The sequence below is a fragment of the Mytilus trossulus genome, chromosome 4 (assembly GCF_036588685.1).
Source record: "Mytilus trossulus isolate FHL-02 chromosome 4, PNRI_Mtr1.1.1.hap1, whole genome shotgun sequence".
Taxonomy (NCBI): Eukaryota; Metazoa; Mollusca; class Bivalvia; order Mytilida; family Mytilidae; genus Mytilus; species Mytilus trossulus.
In genome coordinates, this window is record NC_086376.1 from 51,646,225 (window position 1) to 51,667,149 (window position 20,925).

The 20,925-nt window shown below is 32.7% G+C and overlaps 1 protein-coding gene across 1 annotated transcript; it reads left to right on the top strand.

The window, feature by feature from the left end:
- Positions 1 to 839: 839 nt before the first annotated feature.
- Positions 840 to 17,090, top strand: LOC134713990 (uncharacterized). The gene is made up of 2 exons (XM_063575249.1): positions 840 to 2,154; positions 16,586 to 17,090. Exons 1-2 carry the CDS (start codon positions 974 to 976, stop codon positions 16,701 to 16,703), a joined length of 1,299 nt encoding a protein of 432 aa, XP_063431319.1. The 5' UTR covers positions 840 to 973; the 3' UTR covers positions 16,704 to 17,090.
- Positions 17,091 to 20,925: the final 3,835 nt, after the last annotated feature.

Genomic DNA, 20,925 nt, shown 5'->3' on the forward strand with positions numbered 1-20,925 from the left:
ATCATCAATTTTATTACAAAGTTTACATAACTTTAAAAGTCACAATTCATGTCAGTATGAACATGCTTTGAAAAAGAGTGATTAAAACACTTGTCTGAAACAGATTGTTTTAAGTTCAAATTAAGGACAATACTTTTTCATTTACTTTTGCAGGATTCCTTCATCACAATTTTGTTTTATAATATTATAAACAATCTTAGGTTGTGCAAAGACAGTATAATAAGATTTCCTTACCCTGTCAAAATTTTCACTGACTTACATGCAGAGAATAATCAATCCGGTCAAATATTCACAGCTGATTCTCCAAAAGACTCCATTGGTTTTAAAAAAAACAAAACACTAAATGTGTGTACATTGTGTTCAGATGCAGTTGACATCAACTACAATGTCAAAAAATGTCTTTCTTTTGGAATTTAGTTCGAACAAGGTTTCCTACGGGTTGATAGAACGTTAAACTTGATTTAATTTTTAACTTTGAGACTCAGATACATATTATTAAATAATGTTTTATATAGTATGTATAATCTTTGTTTATCTGTGAAAAAAAAGAAGAAAAAATAGCAGACAAGTTCGCATAACTTCTATAAATGACGATCAACGGTGTTACGTAATTGTTAAAAGACGGTAAATTTAACATTTTTAAGTATTTACTTTTTAATAGGAACCATGCTTTAAAAAATCGAAAGAAATCTATTTCTGACCCTAATGGCAAGTAAGAAACAGAAAAAAGAAAAATATCCAAATTGGCGCCAAATATTTTTCCGCCAAATTAACGCATTTTCTGAATGGCGGGTTTTTATATCAGTCCCATTGTTGTCTTAAGAAAGTAGCAACAACGGTCGTTTTTAAGGGCTTGCTTTCCGACTGTTGACGGTATTTGAATAACTGTATATATCGAAGGCATACTTATTATTAACGGGGGGAACACACTCAACCGAATGTCGATTCAAACTTTGCAGTGTGACTGACAGATATGGAAAAAGCATACATACTTATAATTATACTAACGATAGAATACTTATTTGGTTTGAAGTTTGCAGAATGTGTTACGATAAACAAGTTGAAAACATTCCAACGACTGCGTTCGAACGAACATAGAACACGAAGATCATTAAAGGGTAGAAGAGATTTCAGCTGGGTCGAACGGGTGCCTGGAAAAAATATTGGAGATGCTATACTAAATCCATTGACGAAGGAGTTAAGAATCATTGGAATTTTCTTGGCTGCACATAAGTATTTTGAAGTCGATCGACGATATACCTTTACATCATCACAATTTGAGAAGCCGAAATTCTACAAACATTTCCCGATCCCACGTCTTCGTAAACGACACCAGGCCGTAGTAGGAGCATGCGATCTGGGATATTTATCTTGCGTAGAAGAAATTTTCAAAACAGCTAATCATTCTGGTTCTCTTGCCAAAATCCACAAGAATTTTGGCAAAAATGCCATACGCTATGCATCTTATTATCCATTTAAAGATAGCCTAGAACTTTTCCGTTACAGGGTAACAGCTAGTTATTACATGTGCTGGTTCACTGAAATGAGAGAAGATGTGCTTGCTTTGCCGGGCACTAATAACTGTTTTAAAGATTTAAATGAAACAGAAGAAGCAGGTGGAAAGAATATAGAAGATTTTAGAAGTGAGGTCAAAATTTCAGAGGAATATTCGATTTTTACATGTGCGTACTTGTGGTTTTGTCCTGACTCATGTTATGGTAAAACTTCCGGGGGTAACGTAAAAAGTAAAGATGAAGCCCTAAACGACCATTTAAATCCTTGTGAAAAATTGCAAAAGAAAGATTGTCTTTGGGGTATTGGTAAAAACAAAAATTTCGAAGACTTGGTAAGAAATAAATTTAATTATTCATGCGACTGTGAGTTTGAGAAAAAAGGTATGGTATGGAGTCCCATGTACAGTTTTTGTGTTGACAGGGACGAATGTTACGAAGAAGACTATGATTGCCCAACAGATCAAATTTGTAGAAACACTGTAGGTAGTTATATGTGTTCATGTAGGACTGGATACTACCTAGACAAGAATACAACTCGATGTAAGAGGCATGATCTATTAAATGCAGCAGCTGCTTCTGCCCTGGAGAGAAAAAAGACAGAAAAGGCTGTGGAGGCAAAGAAAGAAGAAGGAGGTTCCTTGTATGTATTAAAACTCTTGGTAGAAATAATAAGAGGTCATTGTCCTCTACATACCGTTTCAAAACCTTTGTTAATACTGTGTTTTTCTTCGATTTTTCTGTTAGTTCTTTAAGTGTAATTTATATGCATGTTAGTAAGTCATTTTCTTTTTATTACAAACGTACTTAAATGAAAGCACTGTAACTTTATTAATAAGTACTTTTATAGTACGTCATGGCTTTTTCTGATGTGTATCCACTGCTGCACCGTAGTGAAGCATGGTCGATGTGTTGTTATGGAAAGACCGATGTCCGTCCTGTCAATGTGATTTGCTTACCAGTTGTTTGGTCACGATAGTACTTCACGAAAGTTTCTACGCAGCAAAACTGACAGCATAAATCGCATGTTCCAGGTTCTAGTCGTATATTTTTTCTATAAAATCAGTTAAAATTCGATTATAATTATTATTATGTTCTTTTTTTTGTAAAAAAAAAATAGCATGGTTACTTGATCTTACTTCATTTCAAAACCTTTTCTGTGCAAGAGCTGCTGGAATATTGTAATGCATAAATGGAAAAGTCACAGTGCCATCTGCCTTCAAAATTATTCTTTAACTATTTGATTCGATGTTTATGTATTTTGTTTTGTTAGTTTGAGGTCAGTTGGATGGCCAACTTAATCGGAACTGGATAGTGCAAAATATTCACAAAACTTAAGCATTAAACTTTAACTAATTCAAAGTGACAGGATATTTGTAATGTTGTAAAACGCGATTTATAATGGATTTATTTCCATTTTTCTATTTGAATAAATTAAGGAACTGTAATTGAAAAAGAAGCATAGTCTGACCGATTTATATATAATATTATAGGATTAAACACCTTTTTAAAGGAATTCATAGGTGTATAAACTCGACCAATTAACTCACAAACAAATACAACATTAAAACTATGCTTGTGAGTGACTTGGTCCAGTTTATACACCAATAAATTCCTTTAAAAAGGCGTTTAATCCTTATAATTCTTTAAAATTGGAGATAGGGAATATATTTTTCCGCACCTCCGTATTTTTTACCTCTATCACACGTAAATTGTATATTTATGTCATTGAATAGGCCCACCGTGTATCATCGAAAGCGGATATAGGTACTAACCAAGCGGGCGTGAGCGATTTTGATCTTACACGGTAACGAAAATCTTTGTTTTGTTCACATAATATCAATGTGTACTTCAATCTAAACATAATTGCTATTTTAAGAAATGATTTGGTCGTAGGTTGATGGTTAAAGATGTCTCAATTTTTTCCCAAAACAAGAGGGATTACTAAAACATTGTAAATTCTTGTCAAAGAAGTTGGCCCTCGTCTCATCCGATATTATAGGGTTTATATTGCATGAATATTGGGGAATATTGTCCCGAGTAGAATTTTATATTAGAGTAATATGTTCTACGAGGGACAATATTCCCCAATATTCATGCAATAACCCTTTTATTGTATAGCAATATAATATTTGAAAGTAAAAAAATGGGTTTAAATTAGGATTTGTTCGTTGATGACGTCATGAATTTTGAAGATTTATTGCACTAGTGTAATATTAGAATTTCTCTTATGGTTGGTGCCTGTTATCTATTTCTCGCATGAATAGATAATTCTCGTATCACACTGTCCGGAGTGTGATACGAAAAAGTGATACGAAAAATGCGTTAATTTGATTGGCCAACGAAACCTCCTGAAACGATATTGCGGCATTTTCATTGGCTATTCGTTAGGTCATTGTTGACAGTTAAAGGTCACAATGATGTACATTTCATCCATTGCAACGGAGATAAGCGATTTCTTCAATAATATAGAAAATACGCACACTTTTCACCTTATTATATATTCTTATTCAAATATTATTACATTCTGAAGCGTACAAAATGTTTAAAAAAGTCTTATGTTGAAGATTGACGACGAACAGGACATATGACGTCACAATGCAGTTATGTTCAAGCGACTGGGTCGACGTTTCGCTGATTTTTTTTATTAAGCACAAAAAGCATGTTTACCATAAGAGAAATAGGTTTCACAACTCGGGAGAATTAGATATCGTTTGATATCAACTCTCTTTATTTAATTTAAATAGTAATAACAAACTCGCCACAGGCTCGTTTATTATTATATTGAAATTAAATAACTCGAGTTGATATCAAGCGATATCTAATTCTCACTCGTTATGAAACCTATAATTATTGCACGCTAACTTTTGGTTACGTTCTGTGGGAAATATTATATTGCTATACAATAAAATTCTATATTCATTGAAACTCTTTTTCTGATAGAAGGTCAATGTGTGTGTGTAATAAGTATAACTGTTTCAATAATTGGCATTGAAATCTTTCATACATATGTTATTTTTCGATATTTTATCCCTAAAAAAGTGTTGTGTACGGTGTTTAGCTGACCACATAAGTCCTTCTGTACGGTGCATAGTTATGTTGTTGTACACCGTACACAAAAACATTATTTTTATACTCGTTTATTACCCAAAATGTTTCAAGGAATGAATAATGGCAGTTGCTATTTGTCCGGCTAGCCTGACGAATAGTACCAGGACTATTTGGCCACAGACCACAATTAATTCCTCTATTAGTTCTTTATAACTTTTTGTCTCATTAAAAAAAATGGACCTAATCTTTTTGTCAAATTTTTTGTGTGTGTAATGTATAGTACTAGTCCAAAAACATATCCAAAATTCAGAAAGATTGCTATGATGTAACTTACAAAAGCCAATACACATCCATACCCCTATGGACAAGTCAAGAGATGTTCCGAAAACTGAAAATATTACCTTTTTGCACTTGACCTAATCACTCTTTCCATATTAAAATCAGTTAAAATACCTTCAACAAAAAGTTATTTCACCTCTCTTCTTTCATTTCCACCCCATAAAAACTAACAAATGAATGAAAAAGGCAAAGAAAAAAAATAAAGAAAAAATACACTATAATTAAGGGGAACTATAAGCGGGGTCATTAATTGTGGTCTTGGGCCATTTGTCCGGCCAATACAATGCGCATGTCACTATTAAATATTAGTGTGTGCGTGTAATATTATCTTCAGCAGCACCAGGGGGTAACACATGTTTGTAATCTTAAGTATTAGGGCCTAATCTTGATACTAGTAATTGAATTTGTTTTCTTCATACTAGTATATAGTCCAATGTGGATAAACAATACATCGAAAAATCATAAAATATCCTATATTTTTAATATAAGAAAAGAGAAGAATTAAACAAATTTTGGTAGTGTTTGACTCGTGCATTTTAAGTTAGCGTAAAGGATTTTGTCTAGCTGAAAAAAGGTCAAAATTATTATGTCTGTAACTGTCAAAGAGAATTATAGACCCCTTGCCATAAAGTTATCCACATTTTGAGTGAAAGGTGAGAGATTCTTTTATAATGCCCCCCCCCTAAAAAAAACCAACATTTAAAAAAAAAAATTATTTATGTGAAGAGGTTGGGTGACACGGTGTGCTCCTTTCCCCCCCCCCCCCTAAATGTACTACATTGAAGGCTACTTGCAAGATTCATTTTGGGAATAAAACTATAAGCTAAATTTCATTCAGTTAGACATGCAAAATTGTAAAGGCCTTTCTCAACTACTCTTGCTTTGAACATATTTTCTACCATTTACATAGCCAGTCTATGGAAGAAGCGTATCGATAAAAACTTTTCTTATATCAATGAGCGATATTGTCTAATATCAATTGTAAACATGCAGACATTTCATGCGGAAAATGTTGTTTTTGGCAACGAAAAATTAAGAAAATACTAACTTTTTAACTTATTGTTCATATATAAACAACAATTGAGTCTAAATATACATTCAGAAGTTAGCTAGAGGCTAAAGTTTATGTCCGTGTAAAATTTGAAGTGCTGTGTTTTTCTTATATACATAAATATGCAATGCGACACTTTTAAAATATCAATGCGATACTTTTAAAATATCATAGCGGTGTTTTTCTGATATCAATATTAGTACTTATTAGTATTTATCTTTGATTACTGTACCCATATTTTTACAATTTTACTCATTATGTCTGTTTTTTTACGCAGCGTTGTAAATATGACAGATTTTGATGAGACTGTCATACACGTGAGAGGTTTAGCGCTATAAAACCAGGTTCAATCCATCATTTTCAAAAAGTAAAATGCCAGTATCGATGGGGTTTAATAAACAATGTCATAAACAAATAGCTAAGTATCAAATTATTGTTCACATACTATATTACATTAATTTTTAGCAATTTTATAATGAACGCACCGAAATAATTTATATCTGATATGTTCGCAATGCACGCATGTAAGACTTTCTTTATTGATAACAATTAATCTAACTTGTTACAAAGCATTATACTTTGTGGAAAGTTGTCTCATTCGAACTCATGCACCATCTTCTTATATCTATAAATCTTTAAAATATCTCCTTATAAGTAACTGCTTTCCAGACCTCCAAAAACGTCATTTGGGTGCTGAATCTTTTGTACAGTGCAATATAAGCTAGCACACGTCTAAAGCTTTACAAATGCTTTAACGGTAACGACAGTTATGATGGTACAATAACGGTTACGTCAATAAAAATACCAAGTACTAGTAAACAGCACTGAAAGATCTAAATTTATAATTCTAGTATAACATGCTTCTTTTGCTTTGTAAACAACACCGACAAAATTCTCGATAGATCTATACTTAGCGCAGACTCAGAGGTATTATACATAATAATGGCTGTCATGTACAATATACTTTTCGCGTAAATCTACATGCATTGGAACCTATTTGCCGATTTTATTGTTTTAAAAAGTGCAATTAAAAAAAAATAAAAAACTGTTATTCTTATTCGGATGCATAGTAAAAAGAAGTAATGCACAAGAGCTCGGAGAAATCAACAGGACAAAATTCGAATATCACGGCCCAATGCATGTGTAAATTTCCAACAAGCTATGGCTTCCCTGAACTATTTTTTAAATATAAAAAAGATGTATACACATTTGGATTAGAGCGTCACTGATGAGTCTTTTGTAGACGAAACGCGCGTTTGGCGTATATACAAAAATATGATGAGTTTATTTTAGATAACGTCAACAGACATTTACATCTTATTTATTTGTTTTCTGAACATTTGTTTTTAGAATTCAGTATAACAAGCGATACGGATTGTTATTTTGCACTAAGAAATGTTAGCGTATTTATACGATCGGCTACTAGTCAAAAACTAAGGAAAATCTCTGGCAACAATACATCGGAATGTCCTCGCGGTCGTCGCGATGTAAAAACATTAACGGTACCAATTTTCCTGCACCAGAAGCGCATTTCGACAATACATGTCTCTTCAGCGATGCTCGTAGCCAAAATATTTGAAATCCAAAGCTTATATAAAAGATGAAGAGCTATAATCCAAAAGGTCCACAAAGTATAGCCAAATCTGTGAAAGAAATCAAAGCTTTGCATGAGGGAGATACATTCCATAATTTATAATAATTTCTAAAAATTTGTCACAGAAAGTTTAAATAACACAACAAATCCGTATTTACATGCCAGTACCGAAGTACTGGCTACTGGGCTGGTGATACCCCCGGGAACTAACAGTCCACCAACAGAGACATCGACCCAGTTGTTGTAATAACATTAACAGTCCCAATTTTCATATGTCCCCCTTGAAATGCATTGATCGGCCAAAAAGGGGGTTTCAAAACCCCGCCCCCCCCCCAAACTGGACGTTACCATAAATTACTTAAAACCTTTACTAAATTTTTCCATAGATATAAAGATTTGGTTTTGAAGTCTGGTTGTACCTGTAGAAAACTTATTTCAAACGGGATAGCACATCCTCATTGTTACGGAAATGTTGTTAACCGTGCCCGGAAATTTAGAAATAATCCATGTAAACTTGTTGCTCCTTTAAATAAACTTATTCGTAAAGGTTACCTATTCAACACTTTGATAACATCATTGAATATTGTTTTTATTGGTATAAATATTGATTAACTTGTGTCTCATCCCTTTTGTACATTTACGCAAATAAAATATGTTTAAACTAAACATGTTTAACCCCACCACATTATTTATGTATGTGCCTGTCCCAAGTCAGGAGCCTGTAATTCGTTTGTTTATGTGTTATATATTTGTTTTTCATTCATGTTTTTACATAAATAAGGCCGTTAGTTTTCTCGCTTAAATTGTTTTACATTGTCTTATCGGGGCCTTTTCTAGCTGACTATATGCGGTATGGGCTTTGCTCATTGTTGAAGGCCGTACGGTGAACTATAATTGTTAATGTTTGTGTCATTTTGGTCTTTTGTGGATAGTTGTTTTATTGGCAATCATACCACATCTTCTTTTTTATATTTTTATACTACTAGTATATTAGAATCTAATAGTCGGTAGACTGTTTACAACAACATTCAAAGTCCGCCATTTCATTATCACTACAGATAGAATTTGTCGGTAAAAGCATGTGATTGCCAAACAATAGACTGAACAGGTTGTTAACACTTTCAACTAACAATAGGGTTAAGCAACATTTTCGAAATAATAAGTCCATGTCATCGTTAATTTTGTTACAGAAACGAAATTTTAGTGATATTGATCCCAAAACATTAGGCCGGTCATAAACAAAGATTGTAAATTATGTTTGCGGTTTTATTGACATGCCTCGTGACGTTTCCTCGTATTCATTTTATATTAGAAAACTATAGCAATTATATAATAAAAGTATCGCATTCATAAATTTTTGATATTAAAAAAGTATCGCTATGATATATGACAAACATCGCATTGATATAAGACAATATAGCAGTAACTTTGACTTTTAGGTGATTTTGGCATAGTAAACAATTGAATTCATCTCAATTGCTTTCCACTGAATTTGCTACATGATTTTTATTGAATGTGTTCACCTACAAATGATAAATCGTGCAATTATGTTTCTTTTATTCAACAATTTAATTTTGTCGTTTAAATACACCTTGATTGTAATTACATAAAATAATTCATGGAAATTATACAGCAGACGTATGTCGTGTTAAATGTCATCCTGTTTTAAGAAAAGAATAATTACTTTATACCGCGAAATCTGCCTTTTTTCGTACAAATGCTAACATTCGTCTGTAATTTCCCACAATGCAACTCGTTGATATAAGACAATATCGCTCGTTGATATAAGAAAAGTTTTTATCGTATCGCACCTTCCATAGACTGATAGCTGTAGCGAGCCGAATAATTTTGTAGAACCGATCAATTATCTTTTATTTCCCATTTTCCTTGTGATTTCAATTTTTTAGAGTCACTTTTATAAGATTATATAATTCTTGGAAGTTCATACACTATCGTATTCCATTGTCCAATTCCGTAAACTGCAAAAACTATCACAAATATTGATATTACCGTTTTCAGCCATCTTAAAATTGAAAATCAGTGATCAGATTACACGCGCCCCCTCGGTGCTACTGAAGATAATATTACTCCCGCGTTCGAACGCACATGATATGACATGCGCATTTCCATGGCCGGACAAATAGCCCTGACACTATTCGTCCGGCTAGCCGGACAAATAGCCACTCCGATGAATAATCACAGGTAGGTTTATGATTGGTGACTATTACTTTTGCCCTGTATTAGGTTTCTTTCAGATAAAACATGTAATTGTCTCAACAACTGTATCGAAATTGAAAGATGGTGTTGACATTCACAACTATTTGCGCTTGTTAATCGTTCTTATTAGAATATCAAATTTGTTTTATGAATAAGAAAAAATCGATGCAAAAATTATTGGGGAGCAGGAATTTCAAATGTTGAGAAATTTAAATTGAATATTGATCAAGCAAAACGAAGATTTTCGTTACCGTGTAAGGTCAAAATCGATCATGCACGCTTTCTTAGTACCTATATCCCGTGTACTAATGATATACGATGAGGCCTGGCGCATGAATATATTTGTTAAGGTCAAGGAACAGTAAATGAGCTATGTCGCAGATTTTGCTCAAATTTTGCATACAATCTTGGCTCGGTGAACTACAACTGACAATCGAAAAAATAATGCATTTATCAATATTGCAGATTGATTTCTTTTAATATGGGTGAATATTTGTATAGAAAGCACTTAAAATCAGCGAAAAAACATACAAAATTTGTCTTAAAATCGCCATATCTTTTATTCTACTCCATAGATTTTTCTTTAAAAACTGTATGTTGTTGACACACAAAATTCCGTTATAATGATGCAAAATAAAGATAGGGTCACCGACTTCGTTTGTTGTCTAAAAATCATTTTTTCACCTTGTTGGTAGTGAAAAACGTCAAAAATCAACGTTTTACGGCCGGTGTCCTATAGCCATTCTTCCCCCATGCCAATTTTTCCTGGGGGAAAAACTGGATCGATCCAATATTTCCCCCCGGAAAAATTGGCATGATCCAACTTTTCCCCCTCAACGTTATAGGGGGAAAACGAGGATCAGGCCAATTTTTCCCCTTTGCGGCATGATAAGCTAGTTTTTCCTCTTTATAAATTTATAACGTCGGCGACGTCAGTTAGAAATTTTTATTCTAAAGAAAGAATATTAACTTTTTTGATTAGTTTAGCGGTACCAAAGCTTCATTGTACTACTATAAATTGATATGTATTTATATATACCATGTAAACATACAAGTTATATTTATACACACGAAGCACATTCTGATGCAGTGATACAATCCATTCTCATTCGTGAACCCTTAATAGCATTGACCTACTGAATACAACTACTTAAACCACTTCTGGTCAGTTTGAAGATTTTGACTTTACATGATAAATCATGTTTGTACCACAAGGTTAAAGTACCCATCAAAGGCATGGATAGAGAAAGATACTCATCGCATTTTAAAGCTTTCATTCAGGAGAAGAAGTTCGATAAGGATGAAACTTCATCAAACCTAGGTGAGATATGTACCCCCTCTCCAACCAGCATGGGAGACGTGCAGTGGAAACGTGGAAGTACAGGAATATTCCACCTGCCCTAAAAGTGTATATAGTGTCGACCACGATCTAGCACTAATGATACAAATATCCACCGGAGTTACACGGACATGGTACATTTAGTAAGTAATAAAAGGCCACCGTACGGCCTCCACAAATGAACAAAAAAAACTATATAGTCGGCTATAAATTGCTCCGACCATACAACTTAGGGAACAAAACAAACAAAACTAACAGGCTTATTGATTACAAAATAATTTACAATAAATACAAACTCAAATGACATGAACCAACAACAACCAATGTACCCGGTAATATATATATATACATGTTCCTGGCTTTGGAATGGACATTGGTACATACACAATGTGGTGGCCATAAACTCAACCCTCCCCAATGAACCCAACCTAGGACAACACATCGCAAGGAAAAAAGTATCAGTTGCAATTGGTTTCACTAAAAATGTTGATACGTCGAACAAAAATCACTTACACAAGAACAATAGAAACAAAGCACCGAAATAAAAGTACTCGCAGTTACTGAAATCTATTTCAAAGCTAGTGAAAATATATAGACGGACTAGTGGACATAGACAGACTGGTAAACATGTGAACAGACGGGTGAATTTGTAGACAGACTGGTAAACATGTAAACAGACGGGTGAATATATAGACAGACTTCTCGACATGTAGACAAACATGCAGTTGAAAATGTAGAAAGACTAGGGGACACAAAGAAAGACAGATTAGTTGAAACATAGACAGACGGATAAACCTGTAGACACAACTTGTATTAATGTAAAAGAGCTAACAAATTGTATCTATAAACCTATTTCGGTTTCATTTTTAGACGTGTACATATATACGGTGATATCTATTATATAGGGGGAAAGATTGGCATGGGGGAAAAGTGACTATATATGTATACGTATTGTCAAATTTCCGCGGGGGAAGAATGGCAATGATCCAAAATTTCCACGGGGGAAATATTGGCTCATGCCAGCCTTTCCCCCGGGGGAAAAACTGGCATGGGGGAAGAATGGCTTAGAAACGTCGCACGATACTGGTGTCACCTAACGTTACACACTCAAAGACGTAAGACAAAATAAAAACGTTGGATTGCATGTTGTTCAGATGGCTTTTTACAATAAATTTTAAAGGATTGATTTTTTTTTCCTAAGAAGGATTTTTTTCTTAGATAAAATATGTTAAGCTTTAGTTTTATTAACAAATCAAAAATAAAAAAGTAACTTGAATTGAAACCATTTTTAAAATTATATACATTTTAATTATAAGGGCAATCGCTTTCTTTTTATGGATAAACTATGCACTGAAAAATCATTCATTTTTGCACTCCAGAATGTCAAGGCAAAAGGACTACGGCATATCTAGCATGGCAGTTCTGCACAAATATGTGCAAGGGAATTATATATAGCGGGAACAATTATTATAGCTGGTTTTTTTGGTATTAATTTGTATTATAGCGAATCCGACTATTATAGTCCGGAAAACACTTCAGATCCGCGAGGAAATCTCTCTCCCCACCCCTTCTTTGTGAATCGGTAGAGCTTCAAAATAAAACATTAATTTTAAAGTATTTCGATTAAGCAACAAAATAAAATAGCCGTATTCCAAATCGTCTGTGAAAACCGCAATCATGACAATTAGACGGAACGTAAGAAGCATATTTAATTAAATAACGTCAAAATCGTATGTGGGGACATTGTATCGGACATTTTAGTTTTATCTGATATATCGTATATTAGATTTAATTTATGGGAATTTAATATCAAAATATAGATAATTTTTTGTACTTTTATCTATTATAATGTTTTTATGTAGCAAATGGCACTGTATGGAATAAATATCATGAAAAAACAGAAAACGTTACCCTACGTTCAATATTGTTCGAAGGGGACAAAATGTCGGACATTGCTAATCAACTCCAGTAAAAAGAATTTGTTTTACAAAATCCTGTTTATTGCATGAGGCGAAAGTGTGATCTTTGTACAAAATACTGGTATAAGAATTATTTACTTTCGAAATGGGGATTGCTCTGGAATTACCTTTTTGGGGACAATTTAAAAAAAATTACGGCAACCTTTCGTGCATGGGACACATAATTTGTATCATCTTGATCCCTTTTTCTTATATTTCCGTCTTTTCGAGAGAGAAAAATCTACATTACGTCATCGTCCACTTATAAATTGCTTGTTCTAGACAAACTTTTATGTCGTTTGGTAAAAAAGATCATATGTTTTTTACGGTATTCAGAATTTAACAAAACTAAAAGTGTAACGCGGGACAAGGAAATCATATTGCAAAATAAAGGTTTTATTGAGTTTTAATTATTGAAAATGGTCTGTTACATATACAAAATTGCAATAATCTGAAAGAAGAATTTAAAAGCTTTAAAATAATATACAACACTTTATAATATCATTGTTTTTGTTTAAAAATTAACAAGATGAATGTGTCTTGTCCGTGATTTCACCAAAAGTAACACCAGTAGCGTGCGACGTTTCTATATAACACCGGCAACACGGCGACGTTACGATTATTTTGACGTTTTATAGGATTTTTTCACAAAGAACACAACATTGAATGATGTATACCGTAAAAACGAAGTCGGTGACCCTATCTTTATTTTATATCATTATAACGGTAATTTATGTATCAACAACATATAGTTTTTTAAGAAAAATCTATGGAGTAGAATTAGAGATTTTGCGATTTTAAGACATTTTTTAGAAGGTTTTATGACGATTTTATGTGCTTTCTATACAAATGCTCACCAATTTTGTAAGAATTCAATCAGTAATAATTTAAATGATAAATGAGATAAATGCATCATTATTTCGATTTTTAGTTGAAGTTCATCGAGCCAGAGTTGTATGCAAAATTTTACTGAAATCTGTGACATAGCCCATTTACTGTCACTTGACCTTAACGCAAAAATATGTACTCAATGAAATTTGCTATCTGATAAAAAGTAAACTGCAAAAACTCTTATTATCATTCAAACGAATTTTTTGGTGTATTACTTTATTTAATGATTAACGTGCAGTAAAAATACATTTGGTTACGTCGGTGTTATTATAGCCGCCATTCTTTACATTGGTAACGAAACGAAGTGCGGTCAACGTCGTCTATCGAAAAATAACCAACGTCAAGATCAACTATCGGAAGTTCTCTCGACCAATCATATCAACATATTCCCTAATATGCAAATCATAAAAGAATTATTTACATGTATATGAATTTCGATTGCCTGTTAAAAACATTATAAAAATGATCACGTTGATGTCAATGATAACAAAGACCAATCGACTTGAAGTCAGAATAATGTGTCCATGTAGGGGCACATGTCTTTCTACAGACTGCTACCTTTTGAACTAGTACCTTTAAAAAAAATTGTCTTCGGATGTCGGTCTAGTACAGTACAGGATTCAAATTCGTAACAATTTGCATGGACTCGTCCTGTTTTATATGTTATATCCTAGTCGTTGGAAATTAAACACCAATCCATATTTCCACCCATGACAATTTTTCACGACTTAACGCTTAATAAATCTAATCATTGCAAATTGAGCAACCATACCCGTAATACATAGAGATATATGTTTGTTACTTTTAAAAGTGACATTTCATTCATTTTCATATTTGTTTTATTACCAAAAGAACAGAAAACAGTTCGCTCCTCTGTTTCAAAATAACAAGCCTTATAAAAAGATGTTAAATTTAGTTAGTACATAAATAAAAGAACTTAGATGTCTGTGTCCCTTGTTTTGTTTAAGATATTCATCAATTGAAAATTTGGCGGGAAATGATTCGCTCTAGTCTTTTTTTACATTTAGCATTGACACATTTTCTTTCAAAAATTTTGTAAAAAATACAAGGATTTTATTTGATTTTCAAAACAATGTGTTATACAATTATGAAAAAAGTACAAGTAAGTGGGCAAATTTTTTATTGACGCTACACGGATAAAACTAGAGGATTCCAAATATCTGACAATAAAATAAAAACAAGAGTAGCAAACATCCTCAAGTAACAACATTTGTTATACGGTTTTATGTGATGATGCTTTACCGTGTGACTCGTTTTCAGATTCAATTCCAATCTATTTCCTGCTTAATGAATACTTACTAGTAATACTGCTGTTGTTTTTTCTGTGGTCGGGTTGTTGTCTCTTCGACACATTCCCCATTTCCATTTTCAATTTTACTTGTATACTTTATAATATTCATTAACATATATAAGCCAAGTTCGAAATTTTCGAGAGAACTATTATCTTAAAATTTGTTATAAGACCTCATTTCAGAACATACTTGTACCTTGTGATGCATTTTCATAACAATAATGGTCTACAACTTCTTGTTCGCGTAATATGTATAATTTGCATTGAGTTTGATAAAGACTGACAAACCGCTGCTCAACTGTGTTACAATATTCAAGTATGTTTACATATCAGTACATGTACATTTAAGATTGTATGAGAATACACAAATGTGTAATCATTTATTTATTTATTTTCTTAAATTTTCATATGGAAGCAGAGAGCTTAATTGTTTGTATATTATCATGTCATTGCAATTAAATGCGTTAGTGCTAATAAATATTGTATTTTGTTATTTTTTATTTCGTTATTACATTCAATTACTCGCGCTTTGGCTTTAAGACGACTAAGACCTTTTATGATTAATTGGTCAGTGTTAGTGTTTTGGTGTTTTTATCTGTTTCTAAAAAAAAATGTACTAGAAGCAATAGATCGATGATTTTTAGTATTTGGATTGACTGTTAGGTGAATATGTCCATCTGGCAAGTTCTATCTGATTTTTATCTGATTTTCTTTCTATTCATAGATACTATAAGCAATAGGTCAAGGTTTATATAAAATTATCTGTCAGTCAGAATTTGCAAGCTTAGGGTGCATTTGAACTTGATCTCGTTTTCATGTTTCACTGACCAATATAAGATTTTTCTGGTAATTATAAAAATAAGAAGATATGGTGCGATTGCCAAAGAGACCAAATGACAAATAAGTTAGCGAGTGTAGGCTTATGGTACTGTGCAGCCTGCAACAATGAGCAAAACCAATACCACTAAGCACGAAATCAAAAGACCCGACACGACAAATCCAAAAACAAATGAGAAAGCTATTGGTTTATATTAACGTAGAAAACAATAAATGAAAACAAATATGACATGCAACAAAAAATGGCCACTGAATTTCAGGCACGTGTCGTAATATGACAGACACATACAGAATATAAGGCGGGTTTTAATATGTTCGAGAGCGCAAGACCCTAGCCCTAACCATGAATATAAGAAAAAAAACCTACAAAAATCAGTTGAAAAATGACGTGTTTTTTTTCAAAGTTGATGTTTTTATGAAATTGTGTAGCATTTCACAGCGGTATGATACTTTTACTTTAATTATTCATTCCTTATTTTTATCAGGTTTTTTACTTACATTGTACAAGTGTGGACACATATCAGTGTGGATGGTATATTTGGATGTTTGACAGTGTTGGTGACACAAAGAGTTCTCTGTTTTTTCCCCAATAAGTTATGTTGAACTGTTGTGCATAGTGACAGCCAACCTGCAACAAACACTAAAAATAGCAGTGTATTTCATTTAATATTAATTTATTATGTTCAAGATTGTAGTGAAGGAAACGATAATTTAAATCAGTGCCAACCATTCATAGATTTTATTTAAGATAAAAAATGCTATTGATATCAAATTTACAGATTGTCCCAAATACTATGACTGCTTCGTGTAAATAATATGTACGTTCCTGTAATTCAATTTTGTGCATTTCAAACTTTCAATTCAGGAATTTCGGGAATTCCCTTCAACATTTGAAATCACTTCTTTTTGAATACATTTACTTTTTTAACAATGATCCGTTGAGGGAACACAGCTAGCTGAATGGTCTCCAACGCTGCAGAGATTTACGTAAAGAAGAAGATTGCATGTATTGCCAAATGAGTCCGATTAAAATGTTCCACAATTTTTATTTCGGATAGCAGAAAATAACTCAAAATAAGATGAGGATCACATAAGGTGCATTTCTGCATGATTTGATTCTAATATGCGACATGGCATCCAAGAACCTGCAAGTATGTTATATTTGTATGATTCCTTTTGTGTTCCTTTGAGGTGTTAATTTCTTAGTTGGGTTTGTCCTAAAAAAAATTGTAAACGTTTTCAGGATCTTCCCAGTATCATAATAAATAGATTTTATCTAAATGTTGGAAGTGTTGCTATCAAGCTTTATTATGTTTTTAAGCCAGATACCAATATAGATGATCTTAACTCCTACAAACTAATACAAATTCTTTTAGATATAAACAGGACTGACGGTCAAAAGGATAAAAAAAAATGACACTTATTTACATTACCAGTAAATATGTTTAGGTCAATGATCATCTGAATTAAGTCTTCTTCAGCAGACAACACAGATGTTTAAAAAGGAGTTTTAAAACCACCTGAAATTTGTGCTTTTTATGCCCTATCTATAGGCATTATGTTTTATGGTGTGTGCGTCTGTTCGTCCATCCGTCCGTCCGAGACGTCTTTTAAGTACCTTGGGCAAATGTGTTGGACATGTATATATCAACGTGCCATATATTTAAATGAAATGAAAGGAATATGACAAAGAAGATCGGAGGAGAAACTCATCAATGATTTTTTTGTGTGTCAGAACCCTTATACCAATAGAATGAGATGTGAAAATGCTCCTCTAACTGTATTATAGTACACTTCATACCACGTATTATTGACATCGCTAAAGTGTTCCCTGTTAAACTAACCAACATGTACACAAACAGTACTCTCCAAAATTTAACATGTCCAACAATTGTTATTGACCAAAAACTTGTCCTCAATATTTATACACACAAAGGTTTACGACATTTAATGTTGGGTAAACAGGCACCAGTTAAGATAAAATGGATATGTGTCCATGGGACACAGGTGATAACCCCATATACACTGAGATTATAACGGAACATAACCCAGGAAGGGTAAAGTGACACTACCCAATTGGGTGCTTAATCTGAGTTTTGTGGTAATAAGTATTGTTTGTAAGTTTCATAACATTTGTTTGAGGCAAACGAAAGTTAGAGAAAGGAAAAATAAATTCAGCAATTTTCCCATTTATATAGGGGCATTACTGTAGATTGGAAAAGGTGACGCTACCCGAATTCAAACGGTATCTGTGTTTTGTAGTAATAAACATTAGGTTAACTGGACCCCTGCTGTTGTTTCAATCTTATGTCGAAGTATCAATCAGCGGGTGGCCAGTTAAAAACATTAGGTAGCAATACACAGTTAGGAGTTTAGTTTCGCATTTTGGCCCCTGTGAATTTTTCAAATAGGAAAGTTATTGTGTAATAAAATTCATTTTTAGACAGCTGAGTGCTAATTTAGCCTTCAAAGATGGTTTATAAGAGCATCAAGACTATTTTTTACATGTTTTATGGGCTGTTTTCTGTTTGATAATCCGTATTTTCATAGCTAGACCAGCTATCGCTCCAGAAATTAATGTAATGTTTACAAACACTTTTTTTCTACACGAAGTTTTTGACGCAATTTTACAAAAAAATAAAATGAAAGACATATGATTTTCATTGGATTTGCATAAAAAAGAATATCACAATAAAAGATTATATTCAATTGCGAGAGCTCATTTAATTTTCACAATATGATTATTAAAGTTATTTCAGGTATTTCACAAATATTTTACATTATCTCGCCAGTTTTTAATTGACTAGTGCAAGTTTTCTCAGTGCTTTAACTATTGATTAAGTGGTAATTTAGCATAGCTGGCGTCTTGTCACATTATGGAGTAAATTTGATTTGTCCCCCTTTGCTCAGAAGCTTCGTTCTCAGACGAAATTTGGATGTTTATAATCAAACAATATGCACGTCCACAACCATTTATGTATTTTTCACGGAAAAAAAAACGAAATACAAATTTTTCAAATCTGATCGTTTAAACTAAAATAGTTTTGTAACTTATGTACTTATGGCTTTGAAGAATCTATCGGTATACATATGAATCTAAAGTAAACATTTTACTAACAGACTAAAATGTAAATTCTTTCCGAATTAGTCTACGACTGGTTTGTTTATTATATTAATTTAAGAGCACTATTGAAATTCATGTTTAGAGGTTATTCATGATTATACCATAAAACAGCAATGTATTGAATCTGCCCAATAGATATAAGAGGATGTGGTATGAGTGCCAATGAGACTACTCTATATTCAAGTCAAATTTGTACTTGGCTCACACAGAACAGAAAGCTATAAAGGGCCCCAAAATGACTAGCAGAAAACCATTCACACAGGAAAACCAACGGTCTAATCTATTTAGAAAAAAACAACCGAGAAAACAGATATCTGTTAATACGATCCTATATTTTTAAAAGAGAGGCGGAATACATTAATAAGTAGATTACAAAAATCATTTGTCGCGAGTGTGGAAAATCGTAGTTTAACTACCACGTCAATTCCAGTTTTATTTCATTACCGCCTTTCCAATCTTATTTCTTCTCATACATTAAAAATTAAAAAAAAAAATTACTCGAATCAAAATTTGTTCATTGATAATTTTACATAGGGTTAATTGTTTGAACCAATGCATAGCTCGTGCAGATTCTCGAATGGCTACACTTTTTGGATTTTGGGGGAAATATAAGCTGTTAAAGCTGTACAAACAAAAATGAACGAAAAACAAATATGTAACACAGCAACAATCGACATCCAATAAAACCACTGGCTTTTGACAGGCAAATACGTAAAAATTCACGGAACTAAATGTAGTTGTCAAAAGTCAGGAGCCTTTAGTGCACATGGTTATCGTTTATTGCTGTGTTACATGGTTTTTTTTTTCGTTCATTCTTGTTTGTATCTTAATCTGGCCATTAGTTTTCGTTTGAATTGTTTTACATTTGTCATTTTGGGGCCTTTTATAGCTGACTATGCGGCTTGAGCTTTGCTCATTGTCGAAGACCTATCGTTGTCGATTTCTGTGTCATTTGATCTATTGTGAAGAGTTTTCTCATTGGCAATAATACCTAATCTTTTGTTTTTAAAGATACGGACGTTGTTTTATTGTAATAAGGTTTGAAAAATTTTGGAACTCATTTTAGAGTAAGGAATGTACTTTCCTCGTGTATAGCTCTGCGTCCATGTCAAGTTGTGATAACGCGTTTATAAAAAAAAAATGTGGTATGAATGTAAATGAGACAACTCTCCACAAGAGACCAAATGACACAGAAATTCACAACTATTATAGGTCATCGTACATCCCATGCCGCATTTTATTATTTTTTATATATAGAAAAAAACATACTGAGGTATAATATTACAACATAAGAACAAACTATAAAAATCAGTTGAAACAGGCTTAACTCATCAGATGGATGCAAATAGAAATACATTTCACAAAACACAGAGTGGATCACTGTAAAAAATAGTGTTAAAGTTTAACACGTGAAAGTGTGAAAATGAATACACTAGTGTTAAAAAATATTCACCATGTGTGTTAAAGAGAAATTGTAATTAACACTGTGGCCCGGAATAACACGTTGAAGTGTTAAAATGTATTGATAGATGTAAGTCTAAATTTTTTGTTTCAGCACATTGAAGTACATTGTATGTTTTTTGTAGAACACTTGTTTACGATGATTTAATATGTATTCAATACTATCGTTTTTTAGTTTTATTTTAAAAATTTCATTAAATAATTTAGAAAAATGAAAAAAAACATCATTAACGAATCCAA

Coding starts and splice junctions, on each gene's coding strand:
- LOC134713990 (XM_063575249.1), top strand. CDS start 974: ATGGAAAAAGCATACATACTTATAATTATACTAACGATAGAATACTTA. Junction 2,155..16,585: donor AAAGAAGAAGGAGGTTCCTT/GTATGTATTAAA, acceptor TATTTTTATCAG/GTTTTTTACTTACATTGTAC.